The sequence below is a fragment of the Physeter macrocephalus genome, chromosome 11, assembly GCF_002837175.3.
Source record: "Physeter macrocephalus isolate SW-GA chromosome 11, ASM283717v5, whole genome shotgun sequence".
NCBI classification, from domain to species: Eukaryota; Metazoa; Chordata; class Mammalia; order Artiodactyla; family Physeteridae; genus Physeter; species Physeter macrocephalus.
Window position 1 is genome coordinate 8,747,896 of NC_041224.1, and position 18,577 is coordinate 8,766,472.

Here is an 18,577-nt window from a genome sequence, read left to right on the forward strand (position 1 = left end):
TATGTAGATTACTCTTGTTCATGCTTAACCCCAGATGTACCTTTGCCGTCTCGTGATGGGTTGCTGCTGGGTTCACGCATATTTATGACTTGGTGGATCTAACAGAACCCAGCTTGTGATGGGCATTTTTTTTTTTAATTTGCTAAAGGAAGGTTTATTGACTACCAAGAATTGACAACATTTTCTGTAGTGTAATCAGATGGGTCATCACATTGTATGTGACGTTCTTCCAGATGAATGGGAAGATACTATCGATAATGCTATTGGTTGCCCAGATAGAGATTATATTTCGGTAACAGCAAGACAAGAGGACAGACCTTTTTCTTAGACTTGCTTGCTTTTCCAGACAGATATTTAACGCCTTCTCTTCTCAGAGAGTATTTGGCACACGCTCTCTCTTGTGTACCACGTTAATTGCTTTGAGATCTCTCTGCCACAGAGTGCAGCCTGGTGTAAGTATTTTGCTGCGTTGGTCTAACCTCCTCGGGAACTCTCTTATCCCCTAAGGCTTGGCCGCATCGTTGACTTGGTTTCCCACATTTCCAGGTCCATAATCTTTCGACTTGCAGCCTCCAGACTTGCAAGCTCCATCATCTCCACCCATGAGGAGACAGTAGGTCCCAGCTTCCTTTTCCAGGTGGACCTTGATGTTGAGGGGCTGCTCATACTGCAGGTTCTGGCCCTCGGTCTCAGTTCTGACCTGGTACACCTGCTCCTCCAGGGCCCCGATCTGAGGCTGGATCTGGCCGAGCTGAGCACAGTAGTTGCCCTTGGTGTAACAGGCATTTTCTGACACTTACGTTCTGGGGTGGGGTGGGGTGGGTGGGGAGATAAGCTCTTCAAGACTCTGGGACCCACCACTTGAGTAAATACTTTAGAGGTCAGGGGCATGTTGGAACATCCTCTTCAAAGGATGTCATTTTTTGTTCCATCTTCCCTTACAATACATTGATTTTCAAGCTTGTTGTCGTTAATGCCCTGCTAAGGAAACTTTTAAGGTATTTTTTTCGTCTAACAACTTCCCCATAATGGAATATTAACAGTACAGGTATACTGTATATTTGTTGAGGTTACTGTGGCCTTTGGAGGACCACAAACCATTGTATTGTATACATTTTTCACCCCCTTCGAACCACCTTTTGCCCCCATTACGATGACATCACCCCCAGTGATAATGCACACCCTACTACAAAGAAGGAAGTACAGTATCTGGCTGGTCTCTTTGGCTTCTGGTGACGACACGTCCCGCAACTCCAAGTACTGACCCAGCACGTCAAGCATGTGACGTGGAAGACGGCCACATTTGAGTTGGGCCTTGGGCAGAAAAGGGGTCTGCATCGCAGGTCCGGGCTGTGATGTAAGCTGTATTGCTGCTTGGGCAATACAATCTGTCTTTCTTTATGGATTTGGAGCTGTCAGTGATGGCAAGAGATGCAGTGTGGAGATGATGGCGAGCCCAGGGGGGACAGTCACAAATTGGAGGGGGTGCTCTCAGGGCTCACACGTGAGAGCAAGGGCCTCCTTAAGGGGTGCACACTAGGGGCCTCTCTTGCCTCATCATAATCCTGTCCCAGGGGTTAAGTTCTCTTGACTGCTCCTCTGACCTTGTTGGCTGTAGGGTAACTCTGGTTACTCCTATGTTTTATTCTAGAAGCTTTATAGATATAGATTTTACATTTAGGGAGGTCTAGGATCCATTCTGAGCCAATATGTACTTATGGAGGTTAGTCTCCAGATGAATTGAGATTGATAGATTTCCAGCCTTTCCTAGACGCTTTTTTTCCCTAATCCTCTCATGCCTTCTTCATGAAATTAAATATTGAGAAATAGGGTTTTTATGTTTTTTGGGGGGGGTAAAAGGAAAGTTTTGGAGCACCACAAATTGAAATTAAGATTATATGATTATATCTAAGATTTTGTTTTGCTCTCCCCACATTGGGGGCCATATCATCCCATTGAGAACACAAAACCCCAATGACCCTTATATGGGTGTATTCTTATAGGGATCTTCTTCTTCGTTTTTTTAAAGCTTACATTTTCTTTTTATTTATTTATTTAGGCCACACCGCACGGCATGTGGGATCTTAGTCCCCCCACCAGGGATTGAACCCAGGCCCCCAGCAGTGGAAGCGTGGAGTTATAGGTGTCTTCTTTTGCTTAGACAATATGTATTTACTATGCCAACTTCAGATCTGTAATATGGACCAACTTTAGAACACCAAGAGACCTCGTCATCAACATAACTGTCACTTCAGTGATGTCTAGCCAAAGATTGTCTAAATGTCCTCAGCACTGTTCCCAAGTGCTGAACTAGTGAACTAATGTCCAGCAAATATCAATATATGCTTTATCAGCACGTCCTTTCTCTGGTTTACAGAGCTGTCCATCCACTTATTCATCTACTCCTTCAATATTTGAGTGCCTACGTGGTAGGCACTGGGTCTGCAGCAGTGAGGTAAAGTCTCTACCTTCTCAGAGTTTACAATCTAGTTCACCTTGTTCCTTCCTCTCCCTTTTCTCCTAGATATCGATTCCAAACATTATTGGTGCTGTGGTCACAATCTTGAGGTTGCAAAAATTCCTTTGGAAATGGCTGGACTAGATATTTTCCTGATCACTTTCACATGATTTAGCCACAGAAGAATTCCATAAATTTACTGACGAAATATGCCGTGGTGGAAAGAGTAGAAGCCACGTGGCTATGTTCTTTATCCTGACGTTCTCACTCATTGTGAGAGTGTATCATACTTTTAAAAACACCTCCGTGTGAGATTTAAAGAGAAAAATACTTAAGAAAAAACTTCCTACAGTTCTGTGTTAACGACAACGGTGTGTTTCAAAAAACACTGTCTCGGAGACAGAAGAATTATTTCTAGTTTCCTATTCAATCACAGGAAACTATGCGACTTTCATTAGGTCCCTTCTCCCTTTGAATCTTTCCCCTGTAACACAAAGATTACGCCAAAGGTCTCCCGAGCTTTAAAGTAGAAATCAGCTCCGATACAGGGTACCTGTTAGTCTTATTCAACTAACTGTAAAAACTACCTGTGCGTTTTAAAGTTTTACCTGAGCATGTATGGATAGTACAAGACCATTAACCCAGCTTTTAAAAATGTGAATAATGTTGTTTATTCACAACTGAAGTCAGACCAGCAAGCCTAAGAGAGGGAAGGTAATTTCAGAAAATCAAAGGGTGGATGATAGGCCCAAATAAATTCTGGTTTCATTCTTTCTTTGGAGGTCACCTAGCTGGTAACTGATTGACTCCTCACCTTATTCAGGCTAGCACGACTCAACCCTCCCCAATTGGCACCCAGCTCTGCCCGCCCAGCTCCGCCTGACAGCTGGATGTGTTTGCAGGTCCCGGAGGCAGCTCCTCCTCCATCCCCTTAAAGCGCCCGCCCAGGCCCGCTGCACTTGGATGCGCCGCGGGCGGAGCTGGGAAACTCCGGAGACGTGACGTAGCGGCAATCTGCGGCCGCGGATTGGAGGGCAGGGGAAGGAGGGGTGGGCCGCATTGCCGGAAGAGACGCATGCCGGAAGCGGCTTTCTGCTGAGAAACTGGGGCCGGGGGACTGGCGATTAGGCCGAGGTGATTCCAGCCGGGTTTCCACATCTCTTCCCAGTTCACGGCGGCTTCACTCCTCACGGTTTTGTTTTGTTTTGTTTTGTTTTTTTTTTCTCTGCAACGTGAGTGGCGTTGCCTCGCAGTGATTTCCGTGGGCGTAGCTAAAGAAGGACCTGGGAGGAGAGGAAGCCGCTGCAAACTGGCCAAGCTCCAGAAGGCGTGGAAGTTCCTCCGCGTTTCCCATTTTAACTCGGCATGAGCAGCGCGCTCTTCCCGGGCATCGGTGGTCCCGGCACGTTGTGGGTGGTATTCATTGCCCAGACGCTCCGTGTAATTCGGAGAGAGAAAAACCACCGTTTTCCAGCATTTGTCGTGGAGGAGAACTAAGCGATAGGAAAATGTCTATTTTCCCTAAAATATCTTTGAGACTTGAGGTTGAAAACTATCTGAAAGCGGGCTTTATGAATGAGGAGGTAGGTCAGAAAAACACGTTAGATGCTATTTGCAAAAATTCAAATATTTACACGCTCTAGAGAAATAGAAAAATAATCTAAAAGGCAATCTAATGTTTACAGCCGTTGTTTCTTGGTATTCGTCTTTCCGAATGTAAAATATACTAATATCTTTCTGCAGGTATTTAATGAATGCTTTCCGAGCTAAGAGGTGTATGGGGTGTATGCTTTAACATTTAGGAATGGGAAAGGAGGGAGGGGGAAAAAGCGGTGTGTGTCTGGAGGCAGGAATGCACTGAAAGGATTACAAGGGTGAGCAAGACAATATCCCCGTCTCCGATAATTTAAGTCCTGTAGAGAAGAAACGCCTGTACTCTTAGAGTTCCTGCCCTGGCACTCAGGTGGAAGGTTTACTATCGTTCAGTGAGTGCTTCTTAAATGCCACCAGTTGTGCTAGATGAACTGCAGACCTTTACATCTTAATCTGCGTAGTCTTTTTTTGGTAGAGATTTCCTCTCCATTTTTTGTAGGTGAGAGAACTGAGGGTCCAAGGAGCGACGTTACTGAATCAAATTGATACCGCTGTCATGTAACAGTGTTGAAATGTGAAGGTAAAGAGCTCAGGTCCAATGGGAAAAGGAATGGATTTGGGACCCCAAGCCCCTGGTTTGCATCCTAGTGCTTTGAGTCAGTTACTTCACATCCCTTAACCTTTCTTTCCTTTTCTGTGAAATTTGAGGACGGTTAACAGTACTAACATTTCAAGGTTGTTTTAACGTATTAATCGTTAAGTGCAAGCACCTGGCATCGTTTTGGCGCCTAATAGGTCCTCCACAAATGTTGCTTCTGTGTGCTGCTGGCAGTGCCGAGCCCAGAAGTCCTCAGTGAATGTTGATTGTCTTTGTTTGCCAAGCCTGTGCTCTCTCCACCTTACCATCCCGCCTGTAGGCAATTTTGTATTTTCCAGATCTTTGGTTTTCTATTCGAAGTAAAGCCGCATAAATGTTACTCGTTTTCAAAGATGTTGGTGAAGCCATGACTTCTAGGTTTGATTTCTACATTTTATTTCCAGAGGTTATGTTAAGGGGCAAGACAGTACGGAAAGAGAAAATACCTTCTTGATTTCAAAGAACTTATAGTATAAGGAGCGTATTAAGAGAAATAGAGGCAGTCAGCATTTTTTTTTCCCCAGCAGTTTTTAAAATGGTTAACATTGTTTTATTAAAAAAAGATTCAAATGTCTGTCTTTGACACCACATCTGCCTCAAACCCACTAACTATACGATTTTACAAAAAGAAAAACCATCCCTCTGTAAAAAGTATCAAAGGTAGTGGAACATTCAGTTAAAAAAAGCAAACCTTGAGAGAGTACTAATATTTTTAGGCTAGTGGATTATTAGGCTGGCAAGTGGTTTATGAAGATTCTGTGAGGCAGGGCATTGTCAAAGATGACAAAAAATGGGGAAATACGGGTCTCAAAAGCTTTAGTTAATTACAAGGAAACTTGGTCGTTTGAGTCTTTATAACTTTATTTCTGACAGGTATCTTGCTACCTGTCTTTTTTTGGACAATATCTATCTGTTACATTTAATGATACCATATTAAGAAGCTGATGTTGTGGGGGCTCTTTGGGTGACGGTATCAGTGTTACTTACTCTTAAAGTATTGGTGTTTTAAAACGTTACTAACCAATTTGCTCTAGGATACGAGGTTAGCAAGGAACTAATTCTACAGAAGTGATGTTAACAGTTAATGTTTTTAGAAATAAGTAGAATGAAATCCAGAGTTTATATGAATAAATGTAGCATAGCAGATACGTTAAAAATGTTAATAATGCTTTGAAGTGAGGCAGTGTTTTAAAAAATTTTTAAATTATTTTATTTTTGGCTCTGTTGGGTCTTTGTTGCTGCGTGCAGGCTCTCTCTAGTTGCCGCGAGCGGGGGCTGCTCTTTGCTGCGGTGCGCGGGCTTCTCATTGCGGTGGCTTCTCTTGTTGCGGAGCACGGGGTCTAGGCGCGCGGGTTTCATTAGTTGTGGCACACGGGCTCAGTAGTTGTGGCTTGCGGGCGCTAGAGTGCAGGCTCAGTAGTTGTGGCGTACTGGCCTAGTTGCTCCGCGGTACGTGGGATCTTTCCGGACCAGGGCTCGAACCTGTGTCCCCTGCATTGGCAGGTAGATTCTTAACCACTGCGCCACCAGGGAAGCCCGAGGCAGGGTTTTCTAAGCCCTTTTTGTCTGGTGTTTCACTAGGTGTTTATTATCATAACCCTGTGAAATACCGCGATTCCCTTAGTGTTATTAACACATAAACAATGCAGAAAAGTGAAATGGAACCGAATAATTGCCGAATGATGTTTCATTAGTTGGAACAAATGTATAGACATATATCCTGCTTAATATTTTTAATTTGTATAATGAAACTGAAACATTAACTTGTTCTTTTCTTCTTTTCAGGTTGTGTCTGCTTTAGGTAAAGAAGCAGCAGAGAGGAAGTTTGAAACTCTGTTACATAAGTTGTCCTGCCCTCCATCATTCACTACCGTCAGAGTAAATACGCATCTAGCCTCAGTACAGCATGTGAAAAGTCTGTTATTTGATGAGCTTCAGAAGGTTCGTGCACACTTTTGTCATTATGTACAGAATTAGATTTCTACAATCTATGTCATGTCACTCCTCACTAATATCATGTGAACGATATACCATTACAAGTTTACAAATAAGGAAACTGAGGATCACGAATATTGTTCAAGGTTACTACGTAGTGAGAGCTCTTGCTAGAACTTGAACCTAGTACTTCTGATTGTGAATTAATTTAGTGACTGGATAGGTCACTCGACCCCTCTGGGCCTCTGTTGCTTTGTCATTAAAATACATAAGCGGTCCATTCTAACCCTAAAAGTCTTTGGTATTGTAATAAGCAGCATATAACGACCATGAGGGCAGATCACGTAGCCAGGGTGAGCCCAGAGGTAAGGAGGTGCCTACTGATTACCTGTAGGATTATATTTTTTATTTTAATATAATAATTTAATTAAATATAATAAAAGGAAAATGATGTAAAGATATATTTTAAAGATACAACAACACAAATTTTTTTTGTTCAACCAATAAAATAGTTTTGGCATCATACTCATTTTCTGTAAGTGAAAACAGTATTATAAAATGGCATTTTCAAAGTTCCAAGCAGAAAAATAATGTTGGCGTTTTCTTGTTTATATTGTCTTCTTTGCTTTCAAAAGCTGTACATTTTATAAGTGAAATAAGTCAGATAGTGAAAGACAAATACTGCGTGATGTCACTTATATGTGGAATCTGAAAAATACAACTAACTAGTGAATATAACAAAAAAGAAGCAAACTCACAGATACAGAGAACAAACAAGTGGTTACCAGTGGGGAGGGAGGGGGAGGAGCAGTAGAGGGGTGGGAGGGGGAGGGACAAACTGTTGGGTGTAGGACAGGCTCAAGGATGTGTTGTACAACACGGGGAAGACAGCCAGTATTTTGTAGTAACTGTAAATGAAAGGTAACCTTTGAAAATTGTATTAAAAATTTTTTTAAACCAGAAAGAAAACCCAAAGCTGTGCATTTTGTGTTTCATACACTGTGCACTGAAACTTACCTCCAAAGAAATGTAAGATGGAGGAAAACAGATGCTTGGAGAGGGTACTTCAAGTTGTATTTTGTAGTTATTAAATCTCTTCGAACAAATAACCATGATGGGTGTCAGGAGGCCTATTTCTACCTAATAACTGCCTAAATGAAAAGGAAGAAGTAAGCATGCTTAAAAGACTTGCAGTTGTATATCACAGGCTGTGTTATCAGTTTACTCTGGATATAACTTACAGAAATTTTCAGAGAATTTTCACTGGTATTCTTTTTAAAAAAATTTTATGGATGTATAGTTGATTTACAAGGGTGTGTTAATTTCTCCTGTACAGCAAAGTGACTCAGTTATGCATATAAATATTCTTTTTCATATTCTTTTCCATTATGGTTTATTACAGGATATTGAATATAGTTCCCTGTGCTGTACAAATAGGACCTTGTTGTTTGATTCATTTATTTTTTGTCTTTAATCTCATTACATTTGTGGAACGTTTATCATATTCTCTTTAAGAACAATTCTATGAACTTCCAGTTGTGAGGAGATGACCAGGTTATAAGAAGAACCAGCTATGATTTCTGGCTGTATGAGAGCAAAACTTAGTATAATAATTTTAAATAAGACTTGGAGAAAGGTTAATCTGATTTTTAATGAGTGGTAATTTTATTGAGAGTAGTGGCGTTAGGCATAAAATATAAGCAGTTCCTCTAAGCAACTAAGATTATTACTTTTATGTAGTCATGCATGTAGGTTTTCAGTAGGAAGGAAACTGTTCTGAGGCCCGTAAGGTGTCCATAACTCAGGCAGATGCAGATTGTTTTCTTTTCTAGCACATTATTCCTAGAGTTAGATAATCTAGGATCCCACTGTGATGGGAATAGAAGATCTCAGGGGTTGTGTCTAAGAGCAGGCCGATGAAATCACTCCAGGCTTTTGAGTCCCTTTCCTTGAAGGTTAAGATAAGGCTGAGGAGGTTGGGTCGTGGGCACTAGGTAAGTATCTGGTGGTTTGAGCAGTGCCTGTTTGCAGCAGGAAAGGAGATTCGCAGGAGGGTTTAGATTGTACATCTCCTTTCTTTTGCAAAAAAGAGACTGGTGAAGGTTGTGGAGAAACTGGAACCTTTATATGTTGCAGGTGGGAAAGTCAAGTGGTTTGGCTTCTTTGGAAGACAGTTTGGTGGTCTCTTAAAAAGTTAAAGGGAGAAGCTATCCAAATGTCCATCGACTGGTGAATAGAAAAACGAAACGTGGTATGTTCACACAGGGGAACAGTACAGCAGTGAAAGTGGTGAACTGATACATGCTACCACTTGGGTGAACCTCAGAAACACTATAGTGAGTGAAAGAAGCCGCACACAAGACAGTCTGCATTGTATGATCCTGTTTCTATGAGATGTCTCGAAAAGGCGGCAGATTTCTAGAGGAAGAAAGTAGGCTAGTGGTTGCCTGGGGTTAGAGCTGGGAACAGGGATTGGCTGCAGATGAGCCTGAGGGATCAGTGTGTGTTGATGGACAGGGTCTAGAATTGGATTCCGGGCTTCCCTGGTGGCGCAGTGGTTGCGAGTCCGCCTGCCGATGCAGGGGACGCGGGTTCGTGCCCCGGTCCGGGAGGATCCCACGTGCCGCGGAGCGGCTGGGCCCGTGAGCCGTGGCCGCTGGGCCTGCGCGTCCGGAGCCTGTGCTCCGCAACGGGAGAGGCCACAACGGTGAGAGGCCTGCGTACCGCAAAAAAAAAAAAAAAAAAAAAAAAATTGGATTCTAGTGATGGTCACACAATTCTGTAAATTTACTAAAAATCATTGACTTGTGCGTTTAAAATGGTACATTTTATGGTATGTAAATTAACCTCACTAAGGCTGTATTAAAAAGGGCATGGGGTAGAAACAAACAGAAAAGCAGGTGATATGCTTAGTTTAAAAAAAGTTTGTGGTGTTTTATGGAAGTTACAGATGTGTGGTTTTATAAAAGTTTTATTTCTGTATCTTTTTTTTTTTTTTTTTTTTTTTTGGTGGTACGCGGGCCTCTCACTGCTGCGGCCTCTCCCACTGCAGAGCACAGGCTCCGGACGCGCAGGCCCAGCGGGCACGGCTCACGGGCCCAGCCGCTCCGCGGCATGCGGGATCCTCCCGGACCGGGGCACGCATCTCCCGCATCGGCAGGCGGACTCTCAACCACTGCGCCACCAGGGAAGCCCTTCTGTATCATTTTAATATCTGATACAAAGGGAGAGAAGGAAAACCTTGGCCTGAGGAGGCTTGATCTCTATGTAGACTATTTCTATAGTATAAAGAAATAGTACTTCCAAAGCAAAACAAAAACAAACGGCAAAATTCATTCTCTTCTCCTTGGAAGGATGCATAGTCTGGGCGCTGTAAAGTATCAAACAATGAGAGAACATGAGGGAGAGAGGGGAAAAAAGGGAGAGAGGTTTGTCTGAATGAGTTTGCCCTTAAGATTTCTTACTGTTCTGTTGGATATGGTTAGTTCACAGTATCCTTTGCCAGGAAGAAGCAGAAGGCAGAAGAGCTGTTGACTTGGTAGAAATACAGTTAGATTTCTAAAATCTGAAGAATTTTTTTTCTTTCCTTATCAACTTAGAAATAGGTTGATTTTGGAAGTTTTCTGTAGGTGGTGTATGGCCACTACAAGGCAATGCAAATATCTGTTATGGTCACTGCTCTTTGGTGTATTATGTGAAAATGAGTGAGTTGATAATCCCTAGGCTACACGGCAGAGACGTGTTCTCCAGGGTTTGCCTGTTGCCCTCGGATAGGGCGCCCAGTCCTTGCTGTCCCGTCCACTCTCCCGCGTGGAGCGCCCAGTTGTCTTCCGCCTGCAACTGTGGTGTGCTGGTACACACTGCACAACCCACTTTCTGGGAAAAATAACGCTGGTGTGTGGTGTTGGCTGAGTTTTGTGGTGTAAATGCTCTCACTCTGGTCGATTTCAAGCTACCAGCATGACCGTGGAGTTGGGAAGAGCTGCACAGAGTTGGCTCCCATGAGACTGGGAGTTGGCCCCGGCACCTATGCCACTGGCCCTGCACTTATTTCCAGTCTGAAGGCCAAGTATGGTAGAGGATACTGAAAATCCTGAGCCAGGCTTTTCCTTTTTCATGTCATCCAACTGACATGGCATCCAGTGTTGATAATATATAATAAATAGCATTTAATAATCTCAATCTTTAATGTCCTGTTCATGCAATTCTATATTGGATACGTGTTTACAGAGTAAGTCACGTAAGGTCAACATGGTTCGTGTTTACAGAGTCAAAAACAGTAAGCAAAATTGAGCCTTTTACTTGTAAAGAAGTCAAGACACTTGAGAATCAAATTATAGAGAAAATGTTGTTGTTTTGAAGTCTTTGATTTTTTATAGTATCCCGTGGAATAAAGTGAAAATACCCTAAATCAAACTCATTACCGTACTCTGCTAGGTAATGACACTGAAAAGCTCTGTAATTTGAAATTTAACCGATATATTGATTGCTTTGTAATCCTATGTGTTTATTTTTAACAGCAGTTTAGCGGATTAAGTTTTCCTATTCTTCAACATCCAGACCTTCAGGATGTCTTACTTATTCCTGTTATTGGACCTAGGTTTGTAACTATTTCATTTTCAAATTGTATTCTTCTAAATAAAAATGTCACAGGTTCTTTTTTACTGTTTGGTGACAGTACTAAGTTGCTCCATTATTAGCCATTTTATTTAGATAGGAATTCACAAACTTGATAAATGCTAATTCTATAGTCTTTCGTGGAAAATATTACAAAAGAACACTAGGAATGGGCCCAGATACCTTGAGAGTAATGCATTGTAGTTGCATTTAGTGCAGTGATTGATTTTTTTTTCTGTGTTATATCACGTTTTCTTTTCTTTTCAAACATCTTTATTGGAGTATAATTGCTTTACAATGTTGTGTTGGTTTCTGCTGTGCAGTGATTGATTTTTTTCCATTCTGTAAGAAAATCACTTTTATGTTTGTTTACTTGTATATCTTGAGTCCACTGCTTGAAAATCCACTGTATTGAAAATCCCTAATTGTGATCAAAAATTTTTAATATCCCTAAGACTTACAATAAACATAAAAATGCTCATTTTGTTAAAGCTTTAAAGTAATTTAGTGGTCAACAGTAGAGCAGTGGTTTTTGGTTTATCCACGCAGTGGAATATTATATGGCCTTTATTATTATTATTTTTTATATGGCCTTTAATGTGGGAGAATTATATGTACAAATAACAGGTGATGTTCTCGATAAATTAAATACCAAAAGCATGTTGCTCTGTGTAGGAATGTAAGAAATCACATTTCTTTTGCAATTAAAAAACACACACAACTACAGATTTATATATATTTATTAACATACGGACAAAAGTCTGGAGGGTATAGCACACCCAACGGTTGACAGGGATTAACTCTGAGGAAGTTGGATTGGGAGAAACTAGGTAAGAGGAGATTTTCACTTGTAACATTTCTGTCTTTTTTTTTTTTTTACCATAAGCACGTATTCTGCAATTAAAAAAATTGATTTTGTAAACTCCGTTTTTCTTTTTTTGGCTGTTGGGTCTTAGTTGTGGCACGCGGGATCTTCGTTGAGGCTTGCGGGATCTTTCGTTGCAGCGCTGGGGCTTCTCTGTAGTTGTGGTGCTTGGGCTCTGTAGTTTGCAGCACGCGGGCTCTCATTGAGGTGTGCGAGCTCCGTAGTTGTGGCGCGTGGGCTTAGTTGCCCCGCGGCACGTGGGATCTTAGTTCACCAACCGGGGATTGAAACCACGTCCCCTGCGTTGGAAGGCGGATTCTTTACCACTGGACCACCAGGCGAGTCCCAATTTTGTAAACTCCTTCTTCTAGCTCTTTGTTAAGGGGCAATTTGCGTTAGTGAAATGCAGAGACCTTAATTAAGTGTAATATTTGCTGAGTTTTGGTAAATTCATACAACTGTATAGTCAAGACTCACCCCCATCAAGATATACACCATTTCCATCACCCAGAAAATCCTCTGCATTCTTCCCCCCTACCAGGAAACTACTGTTCTGATTTCTTTCATCTCCTAGTTTTAAACCAACTAGTTACTACAGTTGATCACAGCCACAGGTCTTTTGAGACCTGTGATTCATTTCAGAATGTACTGTGGACTCCATAGTTTTCCATAATCCTATATAACACTATTTCATTCTTTTTACTGGCTACGTAATAATCCTTTCATCTGTTCTTTGTGGTGAGCTAAACTACTCATTAAAACATTAGTGGGGACTTCCCTGGTGGCGCAGTGGTTAAGAATCCGCCTGCCAATGCAGAGGACATGGGTTTGAGCCCTGGTCCGGGAAGATCCCACATGCTGCGGAGCAGCTATGCCCGTGCGCCACAACTACTGAAGCCCATGCCCCTAGATCCTGTGCGCCACAACGAGAAGCCCGAGCACCGCAACAAAGAGTAGCTCCCGTTCACTCCAGCTAAAGAAAGCCCGTGCGCAGCAACGAAGACCAAAAACGCAGCCGAAAGTGAATAAAAAGTTAAAAAAAAGTTAAAGCGTTAGTGAACTATAAAACACAAGTGGTGAGTTACTACAGGAAAGCACTAAGAAATCTTTTAGGATTGTGGATTCATATACCTACCTTTCGTTTCTAAAAGGAGCAGTTCGGCTCTTTTTTGTCTTTTAAACTCATCATCACTTTTATTAGGTATCTTTTGACTTTCCACTATGAAAATTGAAGAAATTCTTATGCTTAAATTTGCCCTAAAACCTCCACCAACCAATTTTTATTTACTGTTGGTTTTTTAACAATGTAAAGCCTTGTAACATTTTTATTCTTCAAGCATAATTCAAATGAATGCAGTGCTTGCTTGTAGCCGTATTGGCAGTTTATTTCTGAGTTCTTTATCTTAATTGATCTCTTGGTTGATCGAATTGTGTCATTTAGCAGGTCTCCAGCACCTGCTTCCCTTCCCCCAAGTATGTCTCTTGTACGCTCTGTTTCCTTTCTTGCTCGAGAATTGCTTGTTGCCTTTATATTTAAACAACAACTTATAGGCTGATTATAGTCATTTCAGGTCACATGTTATTTCCCTCAGCCCTTTGTAGACACTGCTTCTACAATCTTATGGCCTCACGTGTTGCTATGAAGAAATCTGAGGCCAAAAAATATTTTCCCCCTTACAACAGAATCTTGATTTTTCACTTGGAGATCTATGGGATTCTTAGGCACTGGACTTTAGAAACTTCACTAGGATATACCTAATAATAATAATAATAATTGTTATTAATATTTATAATAATAATAATTATTATTCTCCTTGATTTTCATTGAAATGCAATGTAATTTTAAAATTACAAGTCTTCTGGTAGTTCTTTGAATATTTTTCTGTTACATATTTCTGATCTCTGTTAGGAGGACACTGGTACTCTATATGTTGGTTTTCCGGTACAGATGCTCCCTGTGTTGGGACACCCCCAGACAGCCCAGGGTCTTGTGACGGGCTGGAAGGACTCACAGGACTCAGCATCTAGTCAGGCTCATGGCGGGGATTTATTACACGAAAGGGGTACAAAAGCAGAGTCAGCAGAGGGAAAAGGCATGCGGGGTGAAGTCTGGAGGAAACCAGGCGCAAGCTTCCAGGAGTCTGTCCCCGTGGAGCTACCAGGACAGGCTTCATCCTTCCAGCAGTCAGTTGTGACATGTATAGCATCATTGTCTATGAGAGGAGCCCATTAGAGACCCGGCACCCAAGGTTTTAGTTGGGTGCTGGTCATCTGGGCGCCCTCTGCCTGGCATGTAATGAAATTCCAGGCTCGCAAAAGGAAAGCAGGTGTTCAGCATAACCACACAGCTTGGACGAACAGTTTAGGAACAGTAATTCACTCTTATAAGAGGTGGTTTTATATCAGTGCTGGGAACTGTTTGCCAGTCAAGTTTCCAGATGCCGGCCGAGGGCCGACCTTCCAAGCAGGCCTTTCTAAGAATAGCTGTCGCAAGCCTGTTACATTAACTCTTTAATGTCAGAGGATTTACTATCCTTTACTTGCTGAGCTTGGCTAGTTCACTTTTGTTCTTTATTTTTTTAATCTTGTTGTTGTTATTATGTCCCTTTTTTAAGGTTCTTTTTAGTTTCTTTGAAACTATAGAGAGGTTATTTGAAATTCTGCCCTTTTTTGGTCTGTACATTTTGTGCTGCCTTTTGTTTATCACAACTTTGTTTAGTACTACAGACGTCCCTCGGTATCCGTGGGAGATTGGTTTCAGGATACCCCGCTCCGCCCCAACGTAGCAATAATCACAGGTGCTCAAGCCTCATATAAAATGGTGTAGTGTTTGCGTGTAACTCATGCCCATCCTTCATTTCTAGATTACTTACGATACTTAATACTAGGTAAGTAGTTGCCAGTGCACAGCAAATTCAAGTTTTGCTTTTAGGAATTTTCTGGAATTAAAAAAAATTTTTTTTTTGTCTGCGGTTGGTTGAATCCATGGATGCAGAACCTGAGGGTAGACAGGGCCATCTGTATCTACACATAGTTCCCAGTTTGAATGAGTCCTTGAATGAAAACTTTCACATAGATTCACCTAGTTTGCACTTCGGGTCAAGGGTATACCTAGACAACTCATCGGATGTGTCTTTCAGGAATACTTTCACCAGGTCTTTCCTGGTGGCACAACTCTAGTCCTGGTGAGCTGAGCTGAAGAAGACTAAGGCTCTCTGTGAGGGGGTCCAGCTCAGCTTTTTTGTTGGGGGCTTTAATTTTTGTTTACGCTTAGTGAACTCAGGGGAGGAGTGACAGAGTTGATTGCGCTTTCCCTTCTCTTCCCTTAGCTACTTCTAGGCAGTTTGTCCAGTTTTGTTACAGAAAACACAGATTGTCTGCTTGTGCCAATTTTGCCAGTCCAGATCCACTTTCATCTTTATCTGCAGGGAACAGGACACTGACAAGACATTCCCAGATTCTCCTTTTCTCTATCTGACCCTCTGGTCCTGGATCTAAGCAGTAAATATTTGTTTAGGCACCCAGAAGCCTTTCCTTTTCAGAAGCATTCATACCCTGTTGAGGAACTAGGTTTGATCCAAATTTTACTATCTTAGCTGATTTTTCTTAATCATTTGGGTAATAGCTGTTTCTTCGTTTTCTTGCAAATGGAATTTTTTTTTTTTTGCAAATGGAATTTTCTTTCAGGTTTTCCTTTCCCCATTTCTGTGGGCTTTAGGAAAAGGAATATATTTATACTTTTACTCTTTGACTAATCTTGTACTAGAAGCTCAGCATCATCCAATTATTTAAGATATCAAAACATAGGTTAAACTATTTATAGGCAGTAAACAATTTAAAAAGTAATTTCGCACCATAAAATTCAGGTTCCTTCATTTTATTTAACATGCTATTTAATTTACTGATCAAATATATTTTAATGTTAGGAAGGTTTTATCACTGGTAAGTAGATTGAACATAAGGTTGTAATGCTGATTTTGATGGTATCAGTGTCAACTTTATTGAAAAACTTAGAGAAAATAGAATGCCAGGCTTCTTTTCATATAAGAATATTTTTTATTTTTTTATCAAATTATAGTTGATGTACAGTGCGTTGTTAGTTTCAGGTGTACAGCAAAGTGACTCCGTTAAATATTCCTTTTCAGATTCTTTTCCCTTATAAGCTGTTACAAAATATTGAATGGAGTTCCCTGTGCTATACAGTAGGCCCTTGTTGGTTGTCTGTTTTATATATAGTAGTGTGTGTATATGTCAATCCCAATCTCCCAATTTATCGTTCCTCTCCCCCCATGACCATAAGTTTGTTTTCTACATCGATACAGGAGTATTTTTTAAAAAATGTTTATTTTACTGTTTATTTTTATTTTTGGCTGTGTGCAATTAAGTACCTTCTTACTATTTTTCCTCCAATCTTTATTACTGTTCAGTTGGGAAATCATCTTTCTTTAATGTTGTTGCTTCACTCCTTTATTTAGAAACAGTTCAATAAAAATCAAGCTTGTAGTATTTTTTATGGCCCTACGTCAACTTTTACATTTCCTCGCTAAAATTTCAGTGAAGCTGACGTACACCTTGACACTTGCATATGCTATCTTACATTTTTATACAATTACTTCTTGTGCTGAGGGACCCCCAAGACCACTCCCTGGCTCTGTGATTCCCTGGGAGGACTCAGGGCACTCGGCATATAGTCATATGCGTGACTATGATTTAATCAGTGAAAGAATCTGAAGGAACATCCGCAAAATAAAAGGTGCATGGGATGAGGTCTAGGGAAGACCATTTGCAATCTGTAGGGTCTTTTTCCAGTGGAGTCATACAGGGTGCACTTAACTCCCTCAGGAAACAAGCTTGACAACATACGTGTGAGGTGTCACCAGCCAGGGAAGCTCTAATGAGCCACGGCGTCCAGGAGTTTCATCCGGGGCAGGTTATGTGGGTACCCCCTGCCTGGTATGCACCCAAATCCCAGCCTCCCAGAAAGAAAGGCAGTGTCCACCATAAGCCATATCATTTGTTGACAAATACACTGGTACAAACAGTATAGCACAGTGAGCTCCCCTTATCAGCTAGTCGTGGGAACTCCCCTGAGTCTAAGTTCCAGAACACTAGCCGCGGACCAGCCTTGTCACCAGGCCTTCCAAAGAGAGGATAGCAGTTGTGGCCCACTATGTTAAGACTCATCTTTGTGGTCTCCCATTCTCTTCTCGCCATGAATGAAATGGTTATTCTCATAAAAAACTTTCGGATTAACCCTACAAGGTTCCATTTCACAAGATATTTTTTGAATTGGTGCTATGTGTGAGACCCAAAGACGTTATAAAGACGGATGAAACGTAGTTTCTAAAAGCAGGGAATACTGGTACAAGTCAAACTGCAATAGATGCCATGGCAGGGGTGTGAATTAAATACCATTAGAGCATAGAAGAAGAAGGGCTGAGTGCGAAGAAGTGGGTAAAGGTTTTCTCCAAATAGATGTTACTTCAGTTGAGCCTTGAAGGTGAGTAAGAATTAGGTGGATGAGGAGGTGAAGTAGGTAAGGGTATGCGAGATAGAGAGAAAACATATGCAGAAAGTACAGAGGTGTGAAAACAGATGGTGGTTGGGGACAAAAGTGATCAGGTTTGGCTAATCAGTTCTCAGAGAGATTGGTGAAAGAAGATGCTGAAGTAGTTAGGAGAGGTAGACTGTGAAATGTAAAGGGTTTTTGCTTTTAAACTAAGGAGTGTTTTGTTTTTTGCATAGAATATAGGAGCCAAATAATTTTTATTACAGTCATGATTTTAGAAATACAATACTGGTAGTAGCATAAAGGTATGTTTTCCAAACTGCGTGTAGATCATGACCCATTAGTAGGTTGTGAAATCAATTTAATTGGTTTTTTATGGGCTTTTTTTAAAAAAAGAAATGGGGTATTTTATAATATATTGGATTGTACATAGTAAGGTATTTCGTGAAATGTTTGCTATAAATGTATGTGTGTGTGTACACACGTGTACTGGGATGTGATTTAAGTGCATTTCTTACCCTGGGTTACAGCCAAAAAAGGTTAAACACTTTTTTCAAAAGAAGATGAACTGCAAAACTGGAGCCAAGTTAGGGAACTATTTCAGTCTTTTATTCCCAGCAATATGGTGAACTAGATAACTTGAGGATGTTTCTGCTACATAGGACTAGGAATACTGACTAAAAAATAGGTCATAAAATGCACAGTTGAGTGACTAAGAACGTAAGTGAAATATTCAGTGGTTAGAATGAAGAGTAACTGAAAACAGAGTGGTGTGTGAGCTAAGATTAAGGGTGGGGGGATTTGAGGGAGAAAATGCTTGGTCCCCTGAATTTATGGGCTTTGGTTTTTAAAAAAAATTTAATTAATTTTTGGCTGCATTGGGTCTTTTGTTGCTGCACATAGGCTTTCTCTAGTTGCGGTGAGCGGGGGCTACTCTTCATTGCGGTGCGCGGGCTTCTCATC

General features: G+C 41.3%; 1 protein-coding gene across 2 annotated transcripts in view; it reads left to right on the forward strand.

Moving 5' to 3' along the window:
• Positions 1-3,599: 3,599 nt before the first annotated feature.
• Positions 3,600-18,577, forward strand: part of NSUN6 (NOP2/Sun RNA methyltransferase 6) — a 75,504-nt gene continuing 60,526 nt past the window's right edge. Inside the window, exons 1-3 of one of the 2 annotated variants that reach the window (XM_007101509.4) lie at positions 3,600-4,041; positions 6,474-6,629; positions 11,144-11,223. In XM_007101509.4, coding sequence (XP_007101571.1) covers positions 3,967-4,041; positions 6,474-6,629; positions 11,144-11,223 — 311 coding nt within the window. In that variant the 5' untranslated portion in view covers positions 3,600-3,966. The remainder of the gene's footprint in view (positions 4,042-6,473; positions 6,630-11,143; positions 11,224-18,577) is intronic. The other variant, XM_007101510.4, reaches the window with a different exon arrangement.